The sequence below is a fragment of the Camelus ferus genome, chromosome 1 (assembly GCF_009834535.1).
Source record: "Camelus ferus isolate YT-003-E chromosome 1, BCGSAC_Cfer_1.0, whole genome shotgun sequence".
Classification (NCBI taxonomy): domain Eukaryota; kingdom Metazoa; phylum Chordata; class Mammalia; order Artiodactyla; family Camelidae; genus Camelus; species Camelus ferus.
The window spans coordinates 92196535-92217377 of NC_045696.1; the positions used below are offsets into that span (position 1 = coordinate 92196535).

Genomic DNA, 20843 nt, shown 5'->3' on the forward strand with positions numbered 1-20843 from the left:
TTTTTTAACATTTTTTATTGATTTATAATCATTTTACAATGTTGTGTCAAATTCCAGTGTTCAGCACAATTTTTCAGTTATTCACGGACATATACACACTCATTGTCACATTTTTTCTGTGAGTTATCATAACATTTTGTGTATATTTCCCTGTGCTATACAGTGTAGTCTATTCTACAATTTTGAAATCCCAGTCTATCTCTTCCCACCCTCCACCCCCTTGTGGTTACAAGTCTGTATTCTCTGTCTGTGAGTCTATTTCTGTCCTTTATTTACACTTTGTTTTTGTTTATTTGTTTGTTTTTGTTTTTGTTTTTTAGATTCCACATATGAGCGATCTCATATGGTATTTTTCTTTCTCTTTCTGGCTTACTTCACTTAGAATGACATTCTCCAGGAGCATCCATGTTGCTGCAAATGGCATTATGTTGTCGGTTTTTATGGCTGAGTAGTATTCCATTGTATAAATATACCACCTCTTCTTTATCCAGTCACCTGTTGATGGACATTTAGGCTGTTTCCATGTTTTGGCTATTGTAAATAGTGCTGCTATGAACATTGGGGTGCAGGTGTCATCCTGAAGTAGATTTCCTTGAGACTCATGTTCTTTAAATCTGGAAATTTTCTTGTATTGTTTTTTCTTTTCTTTCTTTCTTTCTTTCTTTTTTTTTTTTTTTTTTTTGACAACTACCTCTCCTCCTCCATTTTTATCTGTTCTCTCTCTAGCAATCTTTCAGTTGAATAAATGATGGGCTTCCTAGACAGAACCTTAATTTTCTTATCTTTTCATTCTTATTGTCCATATTTTCTTTTTTTTCCCTGCTTCCTGGAATATTTCCTCAATTTAATGTCCAACATCTTTACTGACTTTTAAAAATTTTTAGCCAAAAAAATTTTTTTCCCATTGCATTTTTTTAATGTCTAAGTTTTCTTTTTCTAGTTCTATGTTGTTCTTGCTCTGTCTTTCATCCTGTTCCATTGATGCAATATCTTCTTTTATCTCATCAGGTATATTTATTATAGTTTCTTTGAAAATTTTTATACCTCTCTGCATTATTATGTTATCTTTTCTTACTATTTACTCTCTTTTTTTTCATATTAGAGGTGTTCTTTGAATGACAGCTGACTTGGGGGTTTCTGTTTACATTGAGAGTAAAGCACTACAATTGTGCTTGGACAACATTTGTCAACTAGTGCAATTCACTGTGGGAGCAATTAGGGCACTTGCCACTTTTTCCCATGGGATTTTCTTTCACAACAATGTCAAGATCTGTTAGATTTTTTTTTTTTCTGGGATAATTAACTTTCTCCAGAGAAACATTCTATTATCTTCTGCCTGTGGAAAGTGTAACCTGGTTGTTGGTGACCTGGAGGTAAGTGTGGGGAGAGGTCTGGGGTCTCAAACTTTATAATTCTTTTTTTTTTTTTCTTTCCCAGCCTGGCCTTACCTTCCTCTGTCTAGAGCTTCTCAGCTGAATGTCTCCAGGTAATGCATCTCTTGCCTCTTTCATTGGAGGGGAAAGGTGGGACCCTGCCTGCAGACCTGGGAACATGGAGCTTTAATAGCTCTGTATAGTCTTTTGAAGAACTGCCTTATATCTAGTTTCCACATCATCCCTATCTTCTGTGACATTGGTGCCTCCAACACCTTAACCATTCTGAGGTTGCGTGGTACAAATTAACTTGCTTCTCACCTGTGGGCACTTTATTTTTTTAATTGTATTTTTTATTGAAGTATAGTTGATTTACAATGTTTCAGGTATACAGCACAGTGATTCAGCTGTGTGTGTGTGTGTGTGTGTGTGTGTGTGTGTGTGTGTGTGTGTGAGATACACATATACATACATATTCTTTCTCAGATTCTTTTTCATTATAGGTTATTACAAGGTATTGAATATAGTTTCCTGTGCTACGCAGTAGGTCCTTGCTAATTTTACATGTATAGTGTATATCTGTTAATCCCAAATTCCGAATTTATCCTTCTCCTGCTTCTCCCTTTGGTAACCATATGTTTGTTTTCCATGTTTATGAGTCTATTTCTGTTTTGTCAATAAGTTCATTTTATCAATTTTTAAGATTCCACATATAAGTGATATCATATGATATTTGTCTTTGTCTGACTTCCTTCACTTAGTATGATCATCTCTAGGTCCATCAATGTTGCTGCAAATGGCATTATTTCATTCTTTTTATGGCTGAGTAATATTCCATCACACACACACACACACACACACACACACACACACACACACACACATGACATCTTTATCCATTCATCTGTTGATGGACATTTAGGCTGTTTCCATGTCTTGGCTATTGTAAATAGTGCTACTATGAACACTGGGGTGCATGTATCTTTTTGAATTATAGTTTTCTCTGGATATATGCCCAGGAGTGGGATTGCTGGATTATAGATTATAAAATATAATCTATTTTTAGTTTTACAAGGAACCTCAATACTGTTCTGCATAATTGTCACACCAATTTATGTTCCCACCAGAGTGTAGGAGGGTTCCTTTTTCTCCACACCCTCTCTAACATTTATCATTTGTAGACTTTTTGGTGATGGCCATCCTGACCAGTGTGAGGTGGTACCTCATTGTAGTTTTGATTTGCATTTCTCTAATAATTAGGGATGTTGAGCATCTTTTCATGTACCTATTGGCCATCTGTACTGTGGGCACTTTAAATAAATCTTTCCTCAGTTCTGCTAAGTCATTTGTAGTTTATTTACAACTCCTCCATCCCTTTGCTGCTTTCATATATATTGGTCCAGGTTTCCAGTTGTCTGCTCCTTTCATCAGAAAGGAAGTTTCTATTTCTGTTCCTGTGTGACATTTATTGGGTGGGTTTTTCTTTTTTTTTCAAAGAGAAAAGGGATTACTTGGTCATTCTAAATCAAGAGGTTTCTTCACTGTTTTCCCAATGAGGAAACTGAGCCTCAGAGATTAGATGCCTCTCGCTTCCATACCCACTCCCTATTTCCCCCAAACTGGTCTTCTTAAGATTACTGATGATCTGTACGGTTAACACTTACAGGCAAGTCTCAGTTCTCATCTTACTTGACCCATCAGTAGCATTTGATACAGCTGATTACTTCCTCCTCCTAGAAATGTTTTCTCTACTTGCTCCTTGGGCACCACACTTCTCTTCCTCCTTCCAATCTCTTAATATTGGAGAGCTCCAAGGTTTAGTCCTTGTCCTTTCTTTCTTTGTCTTTTTAAAAGTTTTCCTTCCTTCCTTCTTCCGTTCTTCCTTCCCTTCCTTCCTTCCCTGTGTGATTTTTACCAATTATCAATGCTTTAAATACCATTTACATGCAGACAACTTCCAAATTTGCATCTCCATCCAGTCCTGTCTCCTGAGTTTCTGACTCAGTGTGCAATTGCCTACTCAACAGCTCCATTTGAATGTCTCCTGAAGATCTCCAGCTCAAGACTAAACCCAGACCCCCGATCTTCCCGCACAAAGCAGCTCCACCATGGTATTCCCTGTAATAGTACCCTATAACAGGGCAGCCCCATCCTTCTGGAGACTCAGGCCAAAAACCTTGGCATCATTCTTCATTCTTCTTTCTGTTACACCCACATGCAATCCATCAGGAACTTCTTCTGGCTCTACATTCAATAATTTCATATTAGAGGTGTTCTTTGAATGTTGAATGACCACTTCTCCACTTCTACAGCTAGCATCCTCATCTGAGCCGCCATCATTTCTCACCTAGATTGCTACAATGATTTCTTAACACATCCCCCTGTTCCTACATTTGCCCCTTTAAATTGTAAGTCAAATCATGTCACTTCTTTTTCCAAAATTCATTCAGGGGGATGGCCCCAAAAGATCTGGCCTCTGAAATCTTTCTAAACTCATCTCCCTCCACCTGCCTCCTTCCTTACTCTCTGCAGCCACACTGCTGTCTTGATGTTCCCAGAACACAGCAGGCTGCTCCCGTCTCAGAGCCCCTGCACTGCTTCTACAGCCAGAAACACTATCCTTATCTCCCTCCCAGTCACTCACTTTACTCCTTCAAGTCCTCACCCTCTCAGTAACCCCTCCTGACCCCCGGCAACTCCATTCTCATCACTCTGTTCTAATTTTTCTTTTATCCATAACACTTACCACCTTCTAATATCCTATATAATTAAATCTTTAAAATTATTTTCTGTTTATTTCCTGTCTCTCCTGCTAGAACCAATGTGTCTCACGAGGACAGGGATCTTTTCTATTCTGTTCTCTTGTCTATCACATGCATCAAGAACAATGCCTAGTGTATAGCAGGCACTCAAAAATATTAGTTGATTATGAACAAATGAATGAGGCAGGTTTTAGACCTGAGTATTTTTTTTTACTGTACCATGTTCTCTGGGCCATCCTGAGTGCTGTAAGATGGCATTTAAAATGCATTCTGTAGGTGTTTTGAGAAAGGGATTTTCAAGACTCATACTGTGCTTGAGAAAGGAGTAGGGGAAACAGATGGGAGAAACAAAATTTCATCCTTCCTTCCCAAATTTTTCTTTTTGGTCTCCATAGCTCCCTTTTTTGTTTTCTGTTAAGTCTGTGTGAACTCTTATGTCATTTGTTTTTTTCTCTTATTAGATGAAAGCACTCATTTCTAGGGCTAATTAGGTTCATTCCATCACCAAATATACTTTCAGTTTCCATGCTGGTGATACATTTTCATTTTCCCTCCAGGTAAAGGAGAATATTGATAATATTAAACTTTCTTTTCTTTTTCTTTCTACTGCTTCCCTGTACCCACACGTTCCATCCACTGGCCCTTAAACAACAACAACAATAACAAATGAATTTTCTTTGTATAAGTAAATTTTGAGTTGACTCCACTAGGGTTTCAGAAAGTTATCTAAAAGTATCTCAGTTAGTTATTAATTTGATATGATTGGCTTCATCAAAGCTAGTCACACTGGTCACCTTTTAGAATTTAAAATGAATAAACATGACCTAAGTTAAAAATGTGTTTAGAAAGGATGAATAAAGTTCCAACTGCAGAGGTTGTAGTCTTGTGGCTTAAACTCTTTTCTAGTGTTTGAACAGTGACAATTACTCCCTGATTAATAGAAGTGATACTTTCAAAAATCTTCAGGTGCCTGAGGAGGGTTTGTGGGGTACGAGGAATGTCTGTGTATAGGGTACACATTTTATACAGGTGGCCAGGGGCCTGATTTTGTAATTTGTGGAGACTTGAATCTTTAGCATACAAGGTTTTCCTAAGTTTCCAATTATATTGGACATAATAGTATTTCCTTATAAAGCAAACACATTTGTTTTCTGAAAGTAATGGAAGAGTAGTTTTTTTTTATGTGTAATTTAAGTCAGATCAATTTAGAAATAGGTAACTAGTACACATAAGTAACTAGTGTGTGGAACAAGCATGACTCACGATAATGTAATTACAACCCAGCTTTATTTTTTAATTTCCCACTGGCCTGGGAACAATGAAAAGTTGGCTTGGTGAAAACTCAGGCTGGTCCCACAGCTTTTCTACCCACTCTTGGGTAACACACAGTCCTGACATCCTTTTAAATCATAAACACAGCCTCCATAGATCTCAATCAAAACTCCAAACTCAAAATTTCCTTCCCTTTCCTAGCTGGGACCCGCTTAGACTAAATGACTGCAGTAGGGGTAGTGAAATGGGGTGTGGCTGGTTTCTCTGTTCCTCTGCTTTCTGCTTCTCCTCTGAACCCTTCCTTGTCCTACAGGCTCTGGGTGTCCAGCTCCAGCCCTCACCCTCCAGGAGGCTGCCCTCCTAGAGGACAGACCCAAGGTGACTGCACAGAGGAAACAGTCATAGCTGCCCTCCCGGTTGTCCCCAGGGAGGGTCATTCTCCTAGCTGAACCACGGAAGTAGAGATCCAGCCCACTTCTCCACCTTTAGACTTGCCAGACATGAGCCATTCCCAAGCCGCTCAACTCCCAACTGGGGGGGGTCACGCAACTCTCCACCCCCACAAGAAGGGGAGTGAAGGGCCAGCCCTCTCACTGCACTGGGGTGGGAAGGTGCACACAGCATAGTTATCGCCAGATGCGTCCTTCTTACTAGATCCTCTCACCTCCTCTCTTCCAATAATTTTATTCTTGAACTAAGTTGAGGGGGCTCCAGAGGCACAGAACTACAATTGAGGGAAAGCTCTGTCTTCACAGCAGAATGCCCATTCATAAATGGGGGGGGGGGGTGGTAACTGTAATTACCACCCCCACCCCACCATAGTAACTGCTGCAGGCAGGGATCTGCAGTAAATGCCAAAACCACACTGTGGGGGGCCAGGCTATTTACGTGTTCTCAAAGAATCAAACCCCAGCTTATTTATTCATTACTAAGTCATAGAGGTACCGTCACGGTGGAGAAAACTGACAGACATCAGCTTAACTGAGTGAGCAACCTTAACATGACCAGTAAGGGGACAGTGACCCTCCTGGACCCTCTGAGACACACACTGAGGATGATCCAAGGTCACTTGTGTAGTCTTCTTGCTAAAAATGCTTAATCCTAATCTAATTACGAGAAAATAATCAGCCAAACCCAGACTGAGAGACATTCTCCAAAACAACAGGCTTGGATTTTTTTTTTAAGTCAATGTCATTAAAGAGACAAAAAAAAAAAAAAAAAAAAAGAGGTGGAGGAAACACTTTAGACTAAAAGAGATTAAAAAGCCATGGCAGCTAAATGCACTGTGGGATTCTTAATTAAATCATGGACTCAACTTCTCTCTCAAACAACAACAACGTCCTATATAGCACATTTTAGGAAATTTGAGGATAGTTTGTGTCTTAGATAACAGTGGGGTATCAGTGTTAAAGTTCCTGAGTGTGATGAGTGCGTTAACATTTGTGTGGAAGGATGCTGAGGCTGTCTCAGGACAGAGAAGAAAGTATTTATGGATAGGATGTCACAATGAGAGAGGGCAAAATAGAGCACAAACTGGTAAATCCAGGTGAAGAGAATTGGCTGTTTATTTTTTCAACTTTTTTTTTTTTTTTTTTGTAGGTTTTTACTTTCTCAAAGTAAAATATCAGGGAAGAAAGAGACATGCAACCAGCTCTGGCCCTCTTCCTTTGCAAGCATACAAATAGAGATTCATCTCTCTGAAATTTTGTTTCAATTGTGTGGATGCCTGGTTGAAACTTCAGTTATTACATCTTAATATGTGTATATACATATTCTAAAACTGTAAACACATGTATCAATAACAACCTCAAAATACGTGTGCTGGACATTACAATTTAAAAAACTTTTCCACTTATATTATCTCATGTTATCGTCACAACGATCTTGGAAATAGCTATTCAAGGTAATGTTTTATTCATTCCATTTTCCAAACAAAAAAAAACTGAGCAGCAGAAAACTCTGAGCAACTCAACCAAGTTCGCACACCTGAGACTGCACCCTCATCCTGATTGCAGATCCTGTACTTTTTTCGCTACACATTTTAAACACCCAGGAGGGCTTTTTCTTTGTTTTAAATGAAGGTACTGGGGATTGTACCCAGGACTCGTGCATGCTAAGCATGTGCTTTACCACTGAACTACACCCTCCCCCAAGGGGGGCTTTAACAGAGCCATTTACTCTCTCATGACTTCATTCTTTTACAGGAAGGAAGAGGGGGACTTAAGGGTATGTCTGAGAACTCCGGGCGAGCAATGACACAGGTGGCTCTGCTCACCCCTGGAATCCTCCTGCTAGTAAACCCTGAGCAAGACGCTGCTTTGACAGGCAGCTAAAACCCACAGCCCCACCGGCCCGGGCCGGAGAGCTGGCTGATGCTAGTGTCTGCGTCCTACACCCATGTCACTGCACATCAGTCATTGAGGCACAGTGAGGAACTTACAGAGGTGACTTCCCCCGAGATTGAGTCGACATCCCCTCAGAATATGGAGGTGAACCTTGTCACAGCTCCAGCAGCCTTTCAGAGAGATGTCAGCTCACACAGATGGAAGCTCACGTGAGTCACAAACCCACAGCCCAGAATACTAAGCAGCTCTCTCACCTGACAGCTGGGGTGAGCAGAAGCCATCTCTGCTTTCTCTCTCTCTCTTTTTTCTTAACTAAAAACAACAAGGGCAAACAACAACCACAAGAAGAAACCACCCTTTCTGAGCTGGGTGAGGACCACAAGCTTGCGGTGAGGAGGAAGGACAGGCCCCCCAGACACTTGGCCCATGTTGTTTCTCCTTTTGGAGCTTACTAATGACAGCAGCTGTGTCCCTGCTGCCTTCACTGTTGACTGAAGATGTGAAGAAAAAGAAAAAAAGGAAAGAGAATAGAGGAACTAAGTAAACTGCAAAAAGTATAAGCATATTCTTCTCCAGAATCCTCCCTTCCAAACAGGGCTTTATGAAATGAGGTGGGGAATCTGTGACTTCCCAAGAAAGCACAAAATATAGCACCAAATAAATTACAGACTATTACTGGGAATACAGTTTCCTTTGAAGCTAACTCGCCACATATTTTCTGCAGCCTCGGCAATCTTAACTTCTCAGCATGCTCTAGTCAAGCTGGTTTTTCTAAAACTGCTGTTCTTTTTTGGGAACCTGGTTAGAAGATGATCATTTGTTCACCAGGGCGCTGTTCCTGATAGATGCCTACCAGAGTGATCCAGGTTCCAAACTCTGGGGTCCTCTGTTAACTCTGGAAAAATTTTCCAGTGGCCCCTGAAGCTGACTCTGCAAATCTCAGGCAGCATGTCAGCAACTAACTCTGCAATGCGCCTTTGCTGTGTTTCTTAAGATTATTCAGCTCTGCTTAAGGAAGTAAGAGAAACAAATAAGGACGACAGATGAAACTGGGTAGAGCAACAGGTAGCCTGTGAGGCAGATGAACTTCACATGATGTGTGTGGTGAGACTAAGTGGGCGAGGAAGCTCTGAGTCATGGGAGCCACAGACAGAGCAGGAAATGTGTGTGCTGTGCACTGAGAGGAAAGGATGGAAAGACGTGATGTTCATAATGCGTCCATATGTGAACGACACACCCAAGGCACACTAAATGGAAGCATATGAGAACACAAATAAGGCCTTAAATCAGCCACCCCTGGTGACCCCATTCTGGCCTCAAGAATCCTCTGCACAAGAAATACAGAGTCCAGAGCTGCACCTCAGGCTAACTGGTGAACTACAGGTGGAGCTGTCCCCGAGTCTTCCCAACACAGCACGGGTGCCGTTGACTCAGGCACCTCTGTCTGCTGAGCTTCCTTCCTCGGCCGTCAGCTCTGACGGTCATAGCCCCGCCACCGCACAGAAGGCCACCGTGGTGGTGGTAGTGGGGGGGGGGGGTCATGTGAACACTGCGTGCCCCAAGATTCAGGCAGCTGGTCCCTCGCCCTGCCTGTATTCTATCTGAATTGTTCTAATTGCCTCTATCCTGCTCCACTTGCTTTTCACTATTTCACTATTGATTTAATAAACCATGTGATTCACATATCTTAATCTGTTGTGTGAGACTTTCTGTTTCAGGACCCCTAGGATTACCTGGTTGCGGACTTGGAGGCTAGTACTGACTCCAGGTCATTTCCCACGTGACAAATTTATGGTGGGACCATGCAAATAATAACGATAAAAATGAGAGCTCTAACTTTTTGCCTAATTACTATGTACTAGGCAACATTCTAAGCATTATATATATAATCTCAAATATTCCTCATAATATCCCTATAGAGTAGGTGCAGAGCAGATATTGTTACTTGTGTTTTACAGATAGGGAAACTGAGGGGAAGAGAGGCTACATAACTTGCCTAAGATCACACAACTAGGAAGAAACAGAAAGATGATTTGAATTAGGGTCTGTCTGACTCCAGAGACATGCCCTTCCCCTTGTGGGGGGAAGCCAAGCTACCCTCCCCCATACCCTCTTGGACACCCTGTCTAGAATCCATCCCCCTTACTACCTGTCCCCCTCCCACCATCTAATGTAACTTTCTTACCAACATATTGTCTGTATCCCCCACAAGAATGTAATTTCTGTAAGGACAGGAAATTTGCCTAATTTATTAACTTCTGCTTCTCTCAGTGACTAGAAAAGTGCTTGGCACACAGTAGATATTCAAAGAATATCAACTGAATGAATGAATGAAGCCTATTATTGAGTTTTTTCTAGATACACTTTTGAAGACAAAATCACAGACTTTAAGATCACCTTTTAACTGGATAGATTAACCCCGGCAAATCTATAATGACATAATTTTAAAGAGGATGGAGGATTTCAGAACAAAATTCCAAGCAGACAAAAAAGGGCTAGAAGAAAATTCCATGGCCAGCTCTGTACCCTGATTTCATGGCCTCCCCACAGACCCTGGGTGACCCCGCAGCTTGGCCAGCTTCATTTGATTTTCATCACATTGTAATTTCAGGGTCTTAGACGTCTCCTCTGCTTACCTCTGAGAAGAGGTCCAGAGAAAGGGGGATTTTATGTGTGTGTGATTATACGGGGCATTTTAGAAATGGAGCTTATGTTTGCTTCCCCTGCCATGAGTGAGGTGGTAACGCCTTTGGAAGGCACTTGATGTGTTACCCCCACTTTCAGATACAGAGATTGAGCCTCAGTGAGGACGGTACCTTGCCTAGGTACACAGTCTAACAGGTAGCAAAGCCAGGATTTTAAGCTGTGTCTATCTAATGCCCCCACGTCTACTTGGCAGAAATATTGTCCTAATGAGGAAGCTTACAATGAATAGAAACATGAGATGTTCTAAAAAACCACATCAGAGACTGAAAGAATCCCAAGAGAAACCAGCCATCCCCCACAGTTCTTAGAATGGATGAAATTAATTTCTTTTTTTTTTTTTTGGCATGACTTGTCGTTCTGTAAAGGATAAAACATCAGCTGGATACATCTCAAGTAGCAGTAAAACTTTGGATGAATTCACAATTAAAATGGAAATAAAATTGATTTAGTAAAATTGGAATTTCTTTTTTTTTTTTTTTTTTTTGTGCCACAGGCTTGGTAGGGTTTGGCTCATCTTCTTGGATATGAAAATCATTTTCTCCAAATTAATTTCTTGAAAACTCAGCTGTCCCCCCAGCCTTTCAAGTCAGGAGGCTAAATTGATCTAAAGGACACCAGAGGCCCTCAGAGCATCCTGGCCAGGGTCATAAGTGAAATGCATTAGATAATTTTAATCTGATATAGTCATCCTCAGGGGCAGCTGAACTGCCAAAGAATCATCCATTCATTCATTTCTGCTCATTTAGGTATCAGTCAGATTTGTGGAGAGAGATCTGCATCTGGATGCTACTGTTGATGCTGATGAGGAGAAAGGGGATGTAAGTGTCCTGGGGCTGTTTGCTAGCAACTGGCCCTTCTAAATATCACCCTGAAATATGCTGAACCAGATCAGGCACTGGAATGTTCATAGATGCTAGGAAACCAAAATTGGTTTTCAAGTACAGAAAAATGAAGTTGGATCTATTTAACTTCAGAGCTTCATTTATTCAATCCTTAAACACTAGTTCACCCATTTATCCAATCATCCATCTATCTAGCCATCCATCCACCCAATAAATGTTTATTGAGCACCTACTATGTGTCTGGTGCTCTGCTGGACTAGAACTAGAGTTTATAGACCTGTGTGGTCAATTACACTAGGCACTAGCCGCACGCGGTTATTGAGCGCTTGAAATGTGGCTGGCGCAGATTAAGATGTGGTATTAGTGTGAAATACACAATAGATTTCAAAGACAGTATGAGAAAAAATAATGTAAAATTTCTCCTTGGTAATTTTTATATTGATTGCATGTTGAAAGGATAACTTTTTATGTTTTGGGTTAAATTGAAATATATTTTTACAGTTAATCTCACTTGTTTCTTTTTCCTTTTTAAATGTAACTAATCAAAAATTAAAAATACATATGTGGCTTGCATACTGTTTCCATTGAACAGCACTGTCATAGACTATTTGCAGAAGAAATCTTCCTGCTATTATGTTTTTGGGGGACAGACTGAGGGTGTCTTTCAGGGAAAATAAAATATAAAGACAGAAGGGATGACCTATTGTGGTTAGATAATATTTCTAGGTGTGGGGTCATTAAAGTTTTGTTCTGAAAACTTTATTCTGGATGTTAAACATCTAGGTTCAGTGTCCTGAAATTGAAAAAAACGTAGAAAATTTAGGATGCTAAATGTTTGCCATTCTGGTATTTTTCTGAGCTGTCATTGGATGTCCTAGATTCTTGAATTTCCGTGGATTCCTGCTTGCATATGGGGATACTAAAAAAGATGGCCGAGAAAGAAGTAAATTCTTATGGAGTCGGTTCTTTGACATGATGATGTTATGGGAATTAAGTGAAGCTAACTTTGATCTTGTCTCTCTTATTTGGAATAAGACATCTGGGTTGTTTTATGTCTGCATTGACCTAATAGCAGGGAAAAAATAAATAATTTGAACTGTAATGAGGTTGGAAATAATATCTAATGACTCAGGGAGTTTGTGAGATTTACTAGTTTTGGCCCAAAACTCTCAATAAATAAAAGTTAGAAGGCTCAATTCCAAGTGTCTTTTAAATTAAAATTTAATTAAAATGTAATTTAATTAAAAACTCATTGTAGTCTCAGGATCAACGGATTAGTGGGCTTTCTACTTTCCTTTTAAAAGGAGCTATATAAACTAAAATGGGCCCCCTCTTTTTTCTGTTATTCACAAGTGGTACATGGTTTATAGCCTCCTTTCATCCCCATAATCAGGCTCAATCACTTCGTCCCTGGAGCGATGAGAAGGGTATGGATGGAGAAATTAGCCTGGCACTTGGGAATGACAGAGAACCTCACCAACAAACAAACAAACAAACAAACAAACCCCCAAAAACTCCTAGTGCACGTCCTCAGACACACAAGTGCTCTGTGTCTACCCATGTCCACCATGATCTATGTTGGAATGAAAACTTTCTCTTACCTAATGAGCCTAAGGGAAGATTTTGGGGATTTATGGAAGTGATGGGCTTAAGAATACAATTATGATGGGGGACAAGGACCTGTCAGTGACTCTACTGGGAAGAACAAGGTAGCATAAGAAAGAAGAAATGGGACATGGGGCTGATTTTTGGGGGGACTAGAAAACATGCCATCAACGCCAGATATTACAGCAGAGACAGATGGCATGGCAGATGCTGTGAAAGAAAGCTGACGTACTACTAGGCGAACCAGAAAAAAATAAACAAGAAGGACAGAGGAAAAAAGGTACACAATTTCCCTTCTATTGTCAGGAACATCTTCCCTTAGCTGTCAAATGTCTAATTACATCCCATGGGGTTACAGATTGCTAGAGGAGGTGTCTTACCCCTTTCTCCACCAACTACACATTCAGAATTTACAGCCATTCGTTTGAGAGAACTCAGTTTTTGTCTATTGCCTTTCTAAGGAAGAAGGGAAGGCAACAACTAAATTGGTATGCGTATGATGCCAATGTATTATGAAGGCGCCACTGCTTAACCTTTTTTCTGGCTCAGTTGGTTGCTATATGATATGTATAAACTGGATGAAACTCATCTTGGTTTATTCTAGAAATGTTCCCAATTAACATCCTTTCATGGTGTGAATCAAGTGAATGGGGTTGGCACTTTAATAAATTTAAATCAAATTTGTTTAAAATGGGTCTTAGAAAGCTGGGTTGGGCTCTCTCTTTAAGCCCCCAGGAATTAAAATAGGTTCCTTGGCAAAATTATAAGTTAGCGGGTATTGTGGGTCCATGGAGTTGATGGGGAATGGTTGAAACCGATAAAGATGATCTACAAATGCTAAGGGTTTACTGTGTGGCACACACACAGAACAATGCCAACATATGTAGACTTAATATATAAAATTCAGCAATATGCACTTGGCAACCACCGTTCCATCACTTATATTAGACAGAAATGGATGCAGTTGAGCCTACAACTGCCAAAGTGAGTTGCTAAAATAAGAGATGTGTGTGAATGATATTAAGGCTGTTATCAAAAAAAAAAGTATTTGGGCAAGTATCTAGTGATGGTTTTGTCACTATATTTGGAGAAGAAGTTGACTAATTAAAGGCTGTAGAGTAACACTGACTAACAAAGAATTACTGTAGGGTTTTCAAGGGTACTTTTGATTATACGTAACATACACTCTTCTGTATGGTTTTTAGAAACCCTAATAGCCTTCCTAAGGTTGATCCCATTGTAACATGAACAAGTTTCACTCATATACACACACATGATTTACAAAATCATTGCAAAAATGAAACTTAATAACAACATGGAATCCAGACATAGCTTAGACACCATTTTTTTCATTTTTAGAGGAGAAAATGCCCTCAAAACCATCTGGCAATCCCTGTCTATTTCTAATTTTCTTCTTATTTCCTATTTCTTCTCCTCTCTGTTGCCCAGATCAGTGCTCTCCTGTTACAGTAAAGCAGGAAAATTCTCTGATTTCATTGGAGGCTGGACAATGCTGTAGTTATATATTCTATCAGGCAGCAATCTCTCTCTCTCTCTCTTTTTTTTTTTTTTTTTTAACATTTTGATGCTTCCTTCTAGGAAACATCAACACATAATCAGTGTTTATACAAGAGATACCATTATCTTATCAGTATCACATAGCTTGGCTTCTAATTGAAATTTCCTCTTTCTGTAGGTATATAATGCAAATTATAACGTTTTCTGTTTCAGAGACGTCTACATTATATCCCTCAGATTAAAGACAGTGATAGAATGGGCAAAATGAGCCAAAAAAAAAAAATCCCAGATGTTCTTCTATCCTGTACATAGCATAATTGCAAAGGACATTTTTCCAAAGAGGAAAGTAGTCACTAGGCACTTAAAATGGGAAGCAATTTCAGTCTTTCACAGCCGCCACTAAACGGCATTTTGCTTGACAATTGTGCTCACATGATAGCTTCAGTGCTATTTTAATGTGACACTGAGAATGGTGTGACATCATATTATCCTTGCAATAAGCACTTCTTACATGAATAAAATGTTTATGATTTGCCTTATCAAACACCTAGTCTTTGCTTTAATAAAAATATGCATTTGTGTCATTTCCATGGATAATTTCTTATCATGAATTTCCAACAATGGTACTGCTTTATAATAATCTCCTAATTTACTCAAATCAAGAAAGTAGAAAACTCTAGGAGAAAATCAGATATATAAGTATATATTTTAAACATTACTCTGCAGTTGAAAGACACAAATAGCATGGAAAACAGTTTCATAACTCTTTTTGGTCAGAAATGCATTTTGTCAGAAACGCAACAGAAAAATTTATACATACTTCAATCTTTCATAACTTCCATAACTTCTATAACCTTCTAGCAAGAACAAATCTTTACAGAACCTGATTTAATACAAGATCCTGAATTACCTTTTGAATCAGCAAAACCAAATTTACCTTAGTGTAATTTTATGTTGAGTATTCTAATTCTTTGAAAATTTATAAATCCATGTCATATAGCAAGCCTCAAATAATCAGAACATTATTTCCTCCCCTTCTTTTTTCCCAAGTATCTTTGTTCTCATTCACCTCAGATATATGATAATCCATATGACTGTAAATCTCACTTAACCAGAACATTTTTTTAAATTTGTCCTCCCAAATTTGATCCTCTTTCTCAATCATCCTAGGTAGGTTCCACAAACAAATGTAAATGGAAAAAAACTGGTTTTAGGGACATTCTGAAAGCTTCCACAGAGAGATGCTTGAATTGTCCTCAGAAAGGGGATAAAATGTTGCAGCTCCTTGAGAATCAAAAACCAAATGGCAACCAAGAGTCTCATTTTGAAGCAGTCGCTCCTGTAAAGCCTCTGCTCATGGTAGCACTTCATACTTACCACCACAGACTGGAAACTAATGAGACCCAGAGTCATTATAAAATAGGAAGACTCTTGGAGAACACCCTCCAAAGTCATGATGGCTGGGTTATAAACTCCCCTTCCAATTACTTTTATTGTTTTTGCTGATGAAATCACAGAAGTGAAACAAACCTGGAGCACTGTGACAGCAGGAGCCAAATCCTGGTGTCTGCAGCTGCTGAAAAATTAATACACATGCAGAATGCAGAGCCCTGGCTTTGTGGGTAAACATTGCAGCTGAAAGAAATTGACTGAAAAGGTTTTTATTTTTCATATTCAGTCAGATCAGTCTGAATATATTTCATTTCCTACTGTGAGTGGAAGAAGTTGTCAACTAGAATTAATCACTCTAGTCTTCTATTAAATTTCTTCACTCACCTTCCATGGGAGTGTTACTGTCTGGGCGATTTGCAAAAACTACGTCCACATACTCGAGCTGCAGCCTCTGGAGGGAGCCCTTCAATCCTGGGAATAGAAGCAGGAAGATCTTAACAAGTCTGAATATGAGCATTATTAGAAATAGTTGAAGTTTGGTTACCTTCAAGAATTTACTTTAAAAAAGAGAACCACTGACTTAGATTCAAAAAGACATTGAATACAATGATGTGTTCATTGGCCCTCAGAACCTTTTAAAAATATATCAGAGGTTGACCTTGTCTCCAACAGAGAAAAGCCTTAGACCTTTCTCTATGGTATTAGTGCTCTTGCCTACTGGGAATCCACACTTGGTAATGACCTTTCACAGTGGCTCCTGTATCTGTATCTGGCAGTATCCAGAAGCAAAGTTTAGAATGAAAAGCAGCCTAAGAGTTTAACTTCTTTCTTCTTGGAAAATGCACATTAATGTCATGTTTTGAAATACTTACTGGGCTTATAGTGGGATGGAGCTATATTTATTGCACATTAAAAAAATTAAAATGGTGTAAATCATAAATAAATGATTGACAACTCCATCTTTTTTTTTTTCTTTAATTGAAGTATAGTCAGTTACAATGTGTCAATTTCTGGTGTACAGCACAATGTCCCAGTCATGTATATATATTCATTTTCATATCCTTTTTCATTAAAAGTTGTTACAAGATATTGAATATAGTTCCCCATGCTATACAGAAGAAATTTTTTTAAATCTATTTTTACATATACTTGATGACTCCATCTTAATGTACACGTGGGTTTTCCTAGTAATAAAATGTTGGCAAATGAAAATTCCATTCCACATTTACTAATTGGAACAAAGTCTGAAGAACTTTAAATATAGCTGAGCTCCACTATTTCTATTATTCCCCATTCTTTTGAGAAGAAACAAAAACACTAGGAGCTTTAAAGATTTAAGTGGTAATATAAAGGAAATAGACCTTAAAAAAAATCTGGAACCAATAATCTATGTTTCAGCCCTAACCATTCGGTCACATTTCTATGATTACTCAGAAAAAAATATTTAATTTCAGTAAAATTAATACTTTCCTGAAATAGAATGTATTGTATATACTATTACACAACCAGAAGGATGACAGTGTTTGAGAATTATTTTATCTCATTTCTATGAGGCACAGCATTTCCTTATCAGCTTATTTAATTCCTCAGAAAGACTGGAGGTTTTTCTCTTTTATAATAGGCATAAAATTAATTGCATGTTAAATGAGGCTCTTATAAATTTAAATTTGGCTCATTTAAATTTGATTTTTCAAACTGGTTTATCGGCCAGCCACAATTATTTTTCTGACAGGAAAATGGAGTGCTTGAATACAGTTTTGGAAATATTTCTTTCACTCATTAAGGAAGGACTGTCTGTGATGGTGGCTTGTTAAAAGCAGCACTGATGAAGAGATTAGGGCAGACAGGTGTTATAAAGTCCAATGTCTGTTCTTAAAAAACTGCGGGGACTTTCAGGCCCAGGTTATTACCAGCTATCTCAACGGGCATCTTGAAATTAAATTTACCTTAAAAAGCACTATGATAGGAGCCACATTTTGGAAGCAATTCTGTGTATGGAGGAGGTAAGGAGAGGGAAATATAACCAAGCAAACCAGTAACAGGGTATCCCCAGGTCTAAAAGGCTGGAAATCTGCACGCTGGCATATGATCCTGCTTGGATTATTTGGCTTTTACTGTGTGTGACTCAGTTCTCTAGTCCGCAGTGGAGATATCAAGACTCACTACCTTTAGAATTGCTGCTCCAGAGGGCAAATAAAATTAGTTGGCACACATTTGGTAAGAGCAACAGCCTATAGAAGTACCGTAATTATAATGTTCTCACATCTGGAAAGATTCAGAATGACTAGACGCCAAAGATTTTCACTGGCCCTCCTGGTTTTAGAGGCGGGCATTTAGTGACAGTTCTGGCCCCTACCTGGCACTGGAAACAAAACGCCCTCCTTTCTGATGATGCCCCTTCCCTCGGTCCCTTCTGAAGATCTCAGTGTGGGCTGAGAGTTAACCTAGGAGAAGCTATGACTAACTTGGCCCTGTCGGAATGCTGTGTGATCAGTCGTGACTTAAGTCCTTTCCTCTTCCACGCCCTACATGTGTACTGAATTCTGATTTGATCCTGAAACTGTGCCCGACTCTAGGTGGGTAGACAGGCATGGACACAGCATTTATCCCCAAGGAGCAAAAAGTGCACGCTGAGGGCATCTGCTGGCATGATTTCGCTGTTCAAGGTAATAACGTGTAGCCGTAAGTCATGACGTGGACTTGACGTAAAGGCCAGCCAGCCTCGTTGTACTCAGTCGTTCCTCATCTCTCAGTTCTTCCTCTGGAAAGCATTTTTCCCCTTGATAGTCAGGCCAAGATTTTAGAGTATTCATGTGAGAATATAAGAAATGGTGCATCTCGTCAGTGACCCACCTGGTCCCTCCTCTGGGTTTGAAGTGGAGTAAAAGGAGGTTGTGCTCATAAGAGACACTCTCCACTCACTTTGAAAAATCTCAATCACATGAAGTCTTGGAATCCATGGTATGAATTTTAGATTTTACTCTACATGAGATGGAAAAATATGGGGAGGGGCTGGGAGGTAAGGAAATGAGAGTTAAGCCAGGGAAATGATGCTGTCAGATTTGTGTTCTGAACTGCTCACTTGTCCTGCTGAGAATGACCTGTAGGGGGCAGAGGGCAGGCAGGGAGGGAGACCAGTGAGGCTGTCACCGAAGCAGACCAAGTTGGTGAGGTGTGTTCAAACTTGGGACAAGTTGTATAAGTAGAAATAAGAGAACTCCTGGTGTGCTGAATACAGAATGTGGAGGTAGAGGTATCGAGGAGGACTCTGAGATGTTGGCGTGAGAAGAGAAGTGACTGTTAGTAAGATGGGGAGGTCAGGGAAAAGCAGGTTGTTGGTGGTGGTGTCAGCACATCAGTCAACCCCATGGAGCTCTTGGCAGCTGGATGGGCCGGTCTGGCATTTAGAGGAAAGGTCTATGTGCAGGTGAGGCACAGGACTTGGGATCCAGGGCACTAAACTGGGCTGGCCTGAATGATCTTGCCAGTGTCTCTTCGCCTCCTTGGATCTTAGTATCCTCATCTTTCCAAAGATGAAATGGAGCTCGATGATCTTTCTGGTTTGATCTTCTTGGGACTGCAAACCCAGTCAGGTGGCACTGCTTTTCCCTATTTGGATGCTTTAATCTTATAGCTAAATTGTAGCAACATAAAGACATGCTAACAAATGTCTCCTTGAGAGCCATTTAGGGTTTATCTCCAAGAAACAAACAGTCATGTTCTATCTCCCCTTAGCAAATGTTTGTTGAGCATTGGCTTGGGGCCAGGTGTTGCTTTAAGTTTAAGTAGATGTGCAAAAATGCATTAACCTTGGCTCCAGAGAGCTATCTGAACAGTTAATCGTAACCCAAGGAGGTAAATGCTCCCATTCAGTGAATGCACTCACTGAAAGCACTTTTTATGTTAGCCTGCCCCTCAGTGCTGACCCAATGTCTGTTGGAGTGAAAAACAGGAGGAGCAGGAGAAACATTCCCTGCCCTTGAGGAGATGCCCAGAAGTTAATTGGCCATTCCTCAGAAGTCCACAGGAGAATACATTGCGTTATGTAAAGAAAAATAGCTTTCAAGTGACTCCAGTAAACTTAAATCTAAGTCAATCTCTCTCTTAGGTTCTAAAATTTAACAGGAACTCCATTGTTCATAAGGTGAAACTCAACAAAATTTTAAACTTTTGAGATTGAAGATTAATTAGAATCAATTATTATTACGTTTTACTGTTGGTGTTATTTTTCAGTTTATAGTCTCAGCCAAAGACAAAAACACTCACGACTGCAAGAGAGTCAGCTCAAAAGATATTTCTAGGCAGGCTGAAATTAGGGAATTGAGTGAATTTTACAGGAAAAAAAGAAGGGACATGAGATTTTTAGACCTAAAATAAAGTTTGAAGAGGTTTACAAGTCATTATCCTCTGGTTTCATTGGTACTTGTCCTGTGATGAAGGTGACATTTTCAACATTGGAGATTCACACTCACATTACATTTGGGAAGTACTATTTAAGAATAAGACAGAAGACCAGTTCATGTAGAGTTCAGGCCACTTGTGTGCTGGGTGACCTTAGCCACCTGAGTTAATTTTCAGAGTGTAAAATTAGCTTGATTTGTGCATAATGTAGTTTTGAAAAAAATCATATGAAAGGCTTTTTCAATGAGCCTAAAGTTTTGACTGAGATCTGGTTAGGAACAACATGCTCCTTGGATTCACAAGGAGGTAGTAGGAATTTCAATAATAGGTTTATTATGTTCATTTGGAATCTCAAGGTCCTCTCAGGTTCTGAAAGTCTGTTTATTTATTCAGCCATTCCACAGTCATTAAACCTAAATTTGTGCCAATGTTAAAATCTAGCAGATCAAATTTCTTTAGTATCTGGCATGAAAGAACAGAAATAGTTCGGTAGGTCAGACTGGAAGAATAAGGGCATTGTTTGTGTACTTTTATAGGAAAAAGCTGTGTCTAAGCCTGTAGTTGCCTTTCAGGTAAACAACCGTTTTGTTATGTGATTTAAAACATGGAACCATCCCAGTTTTAGGA

At 39.5% G+C, this 20843-nt stretch overlaps 1 protein-coding gene and 1 long non-coding RNA gene across 2 annotated transcripts in view; one reads left to right on the forward strand and one right to left on the reverse strand.

Annotated features, from left to right (window-relative positions):
• The window catches only part of KCNAB1 (potassium voltage-gated channel subfamily A member regulatory beta subunit 1), a 343217-nt gene that overhangs the window by 36275 nt on the left and 286099 nt on the right, over nucleotides 1–20843 (reverse strand). The window contains 1 exon segment of the mRNA XM_032485762.1: nucleotides 16200–16286. Within this exon segment, the coding sequence (XP_032341653.1) occupies nucleotides 16200–16286 (87 nt within the window).
• On the forward strand, nucleotides 1383–9443 carry LOC116665671. Its single transcript, XR_004322300.1, has 2 exons — nucleotides 1383–1486; nucleotides 7007–9443. It is a non-coding gene; the product is annotated as an uncharacterized LOC116665671 (long non-coding RNA).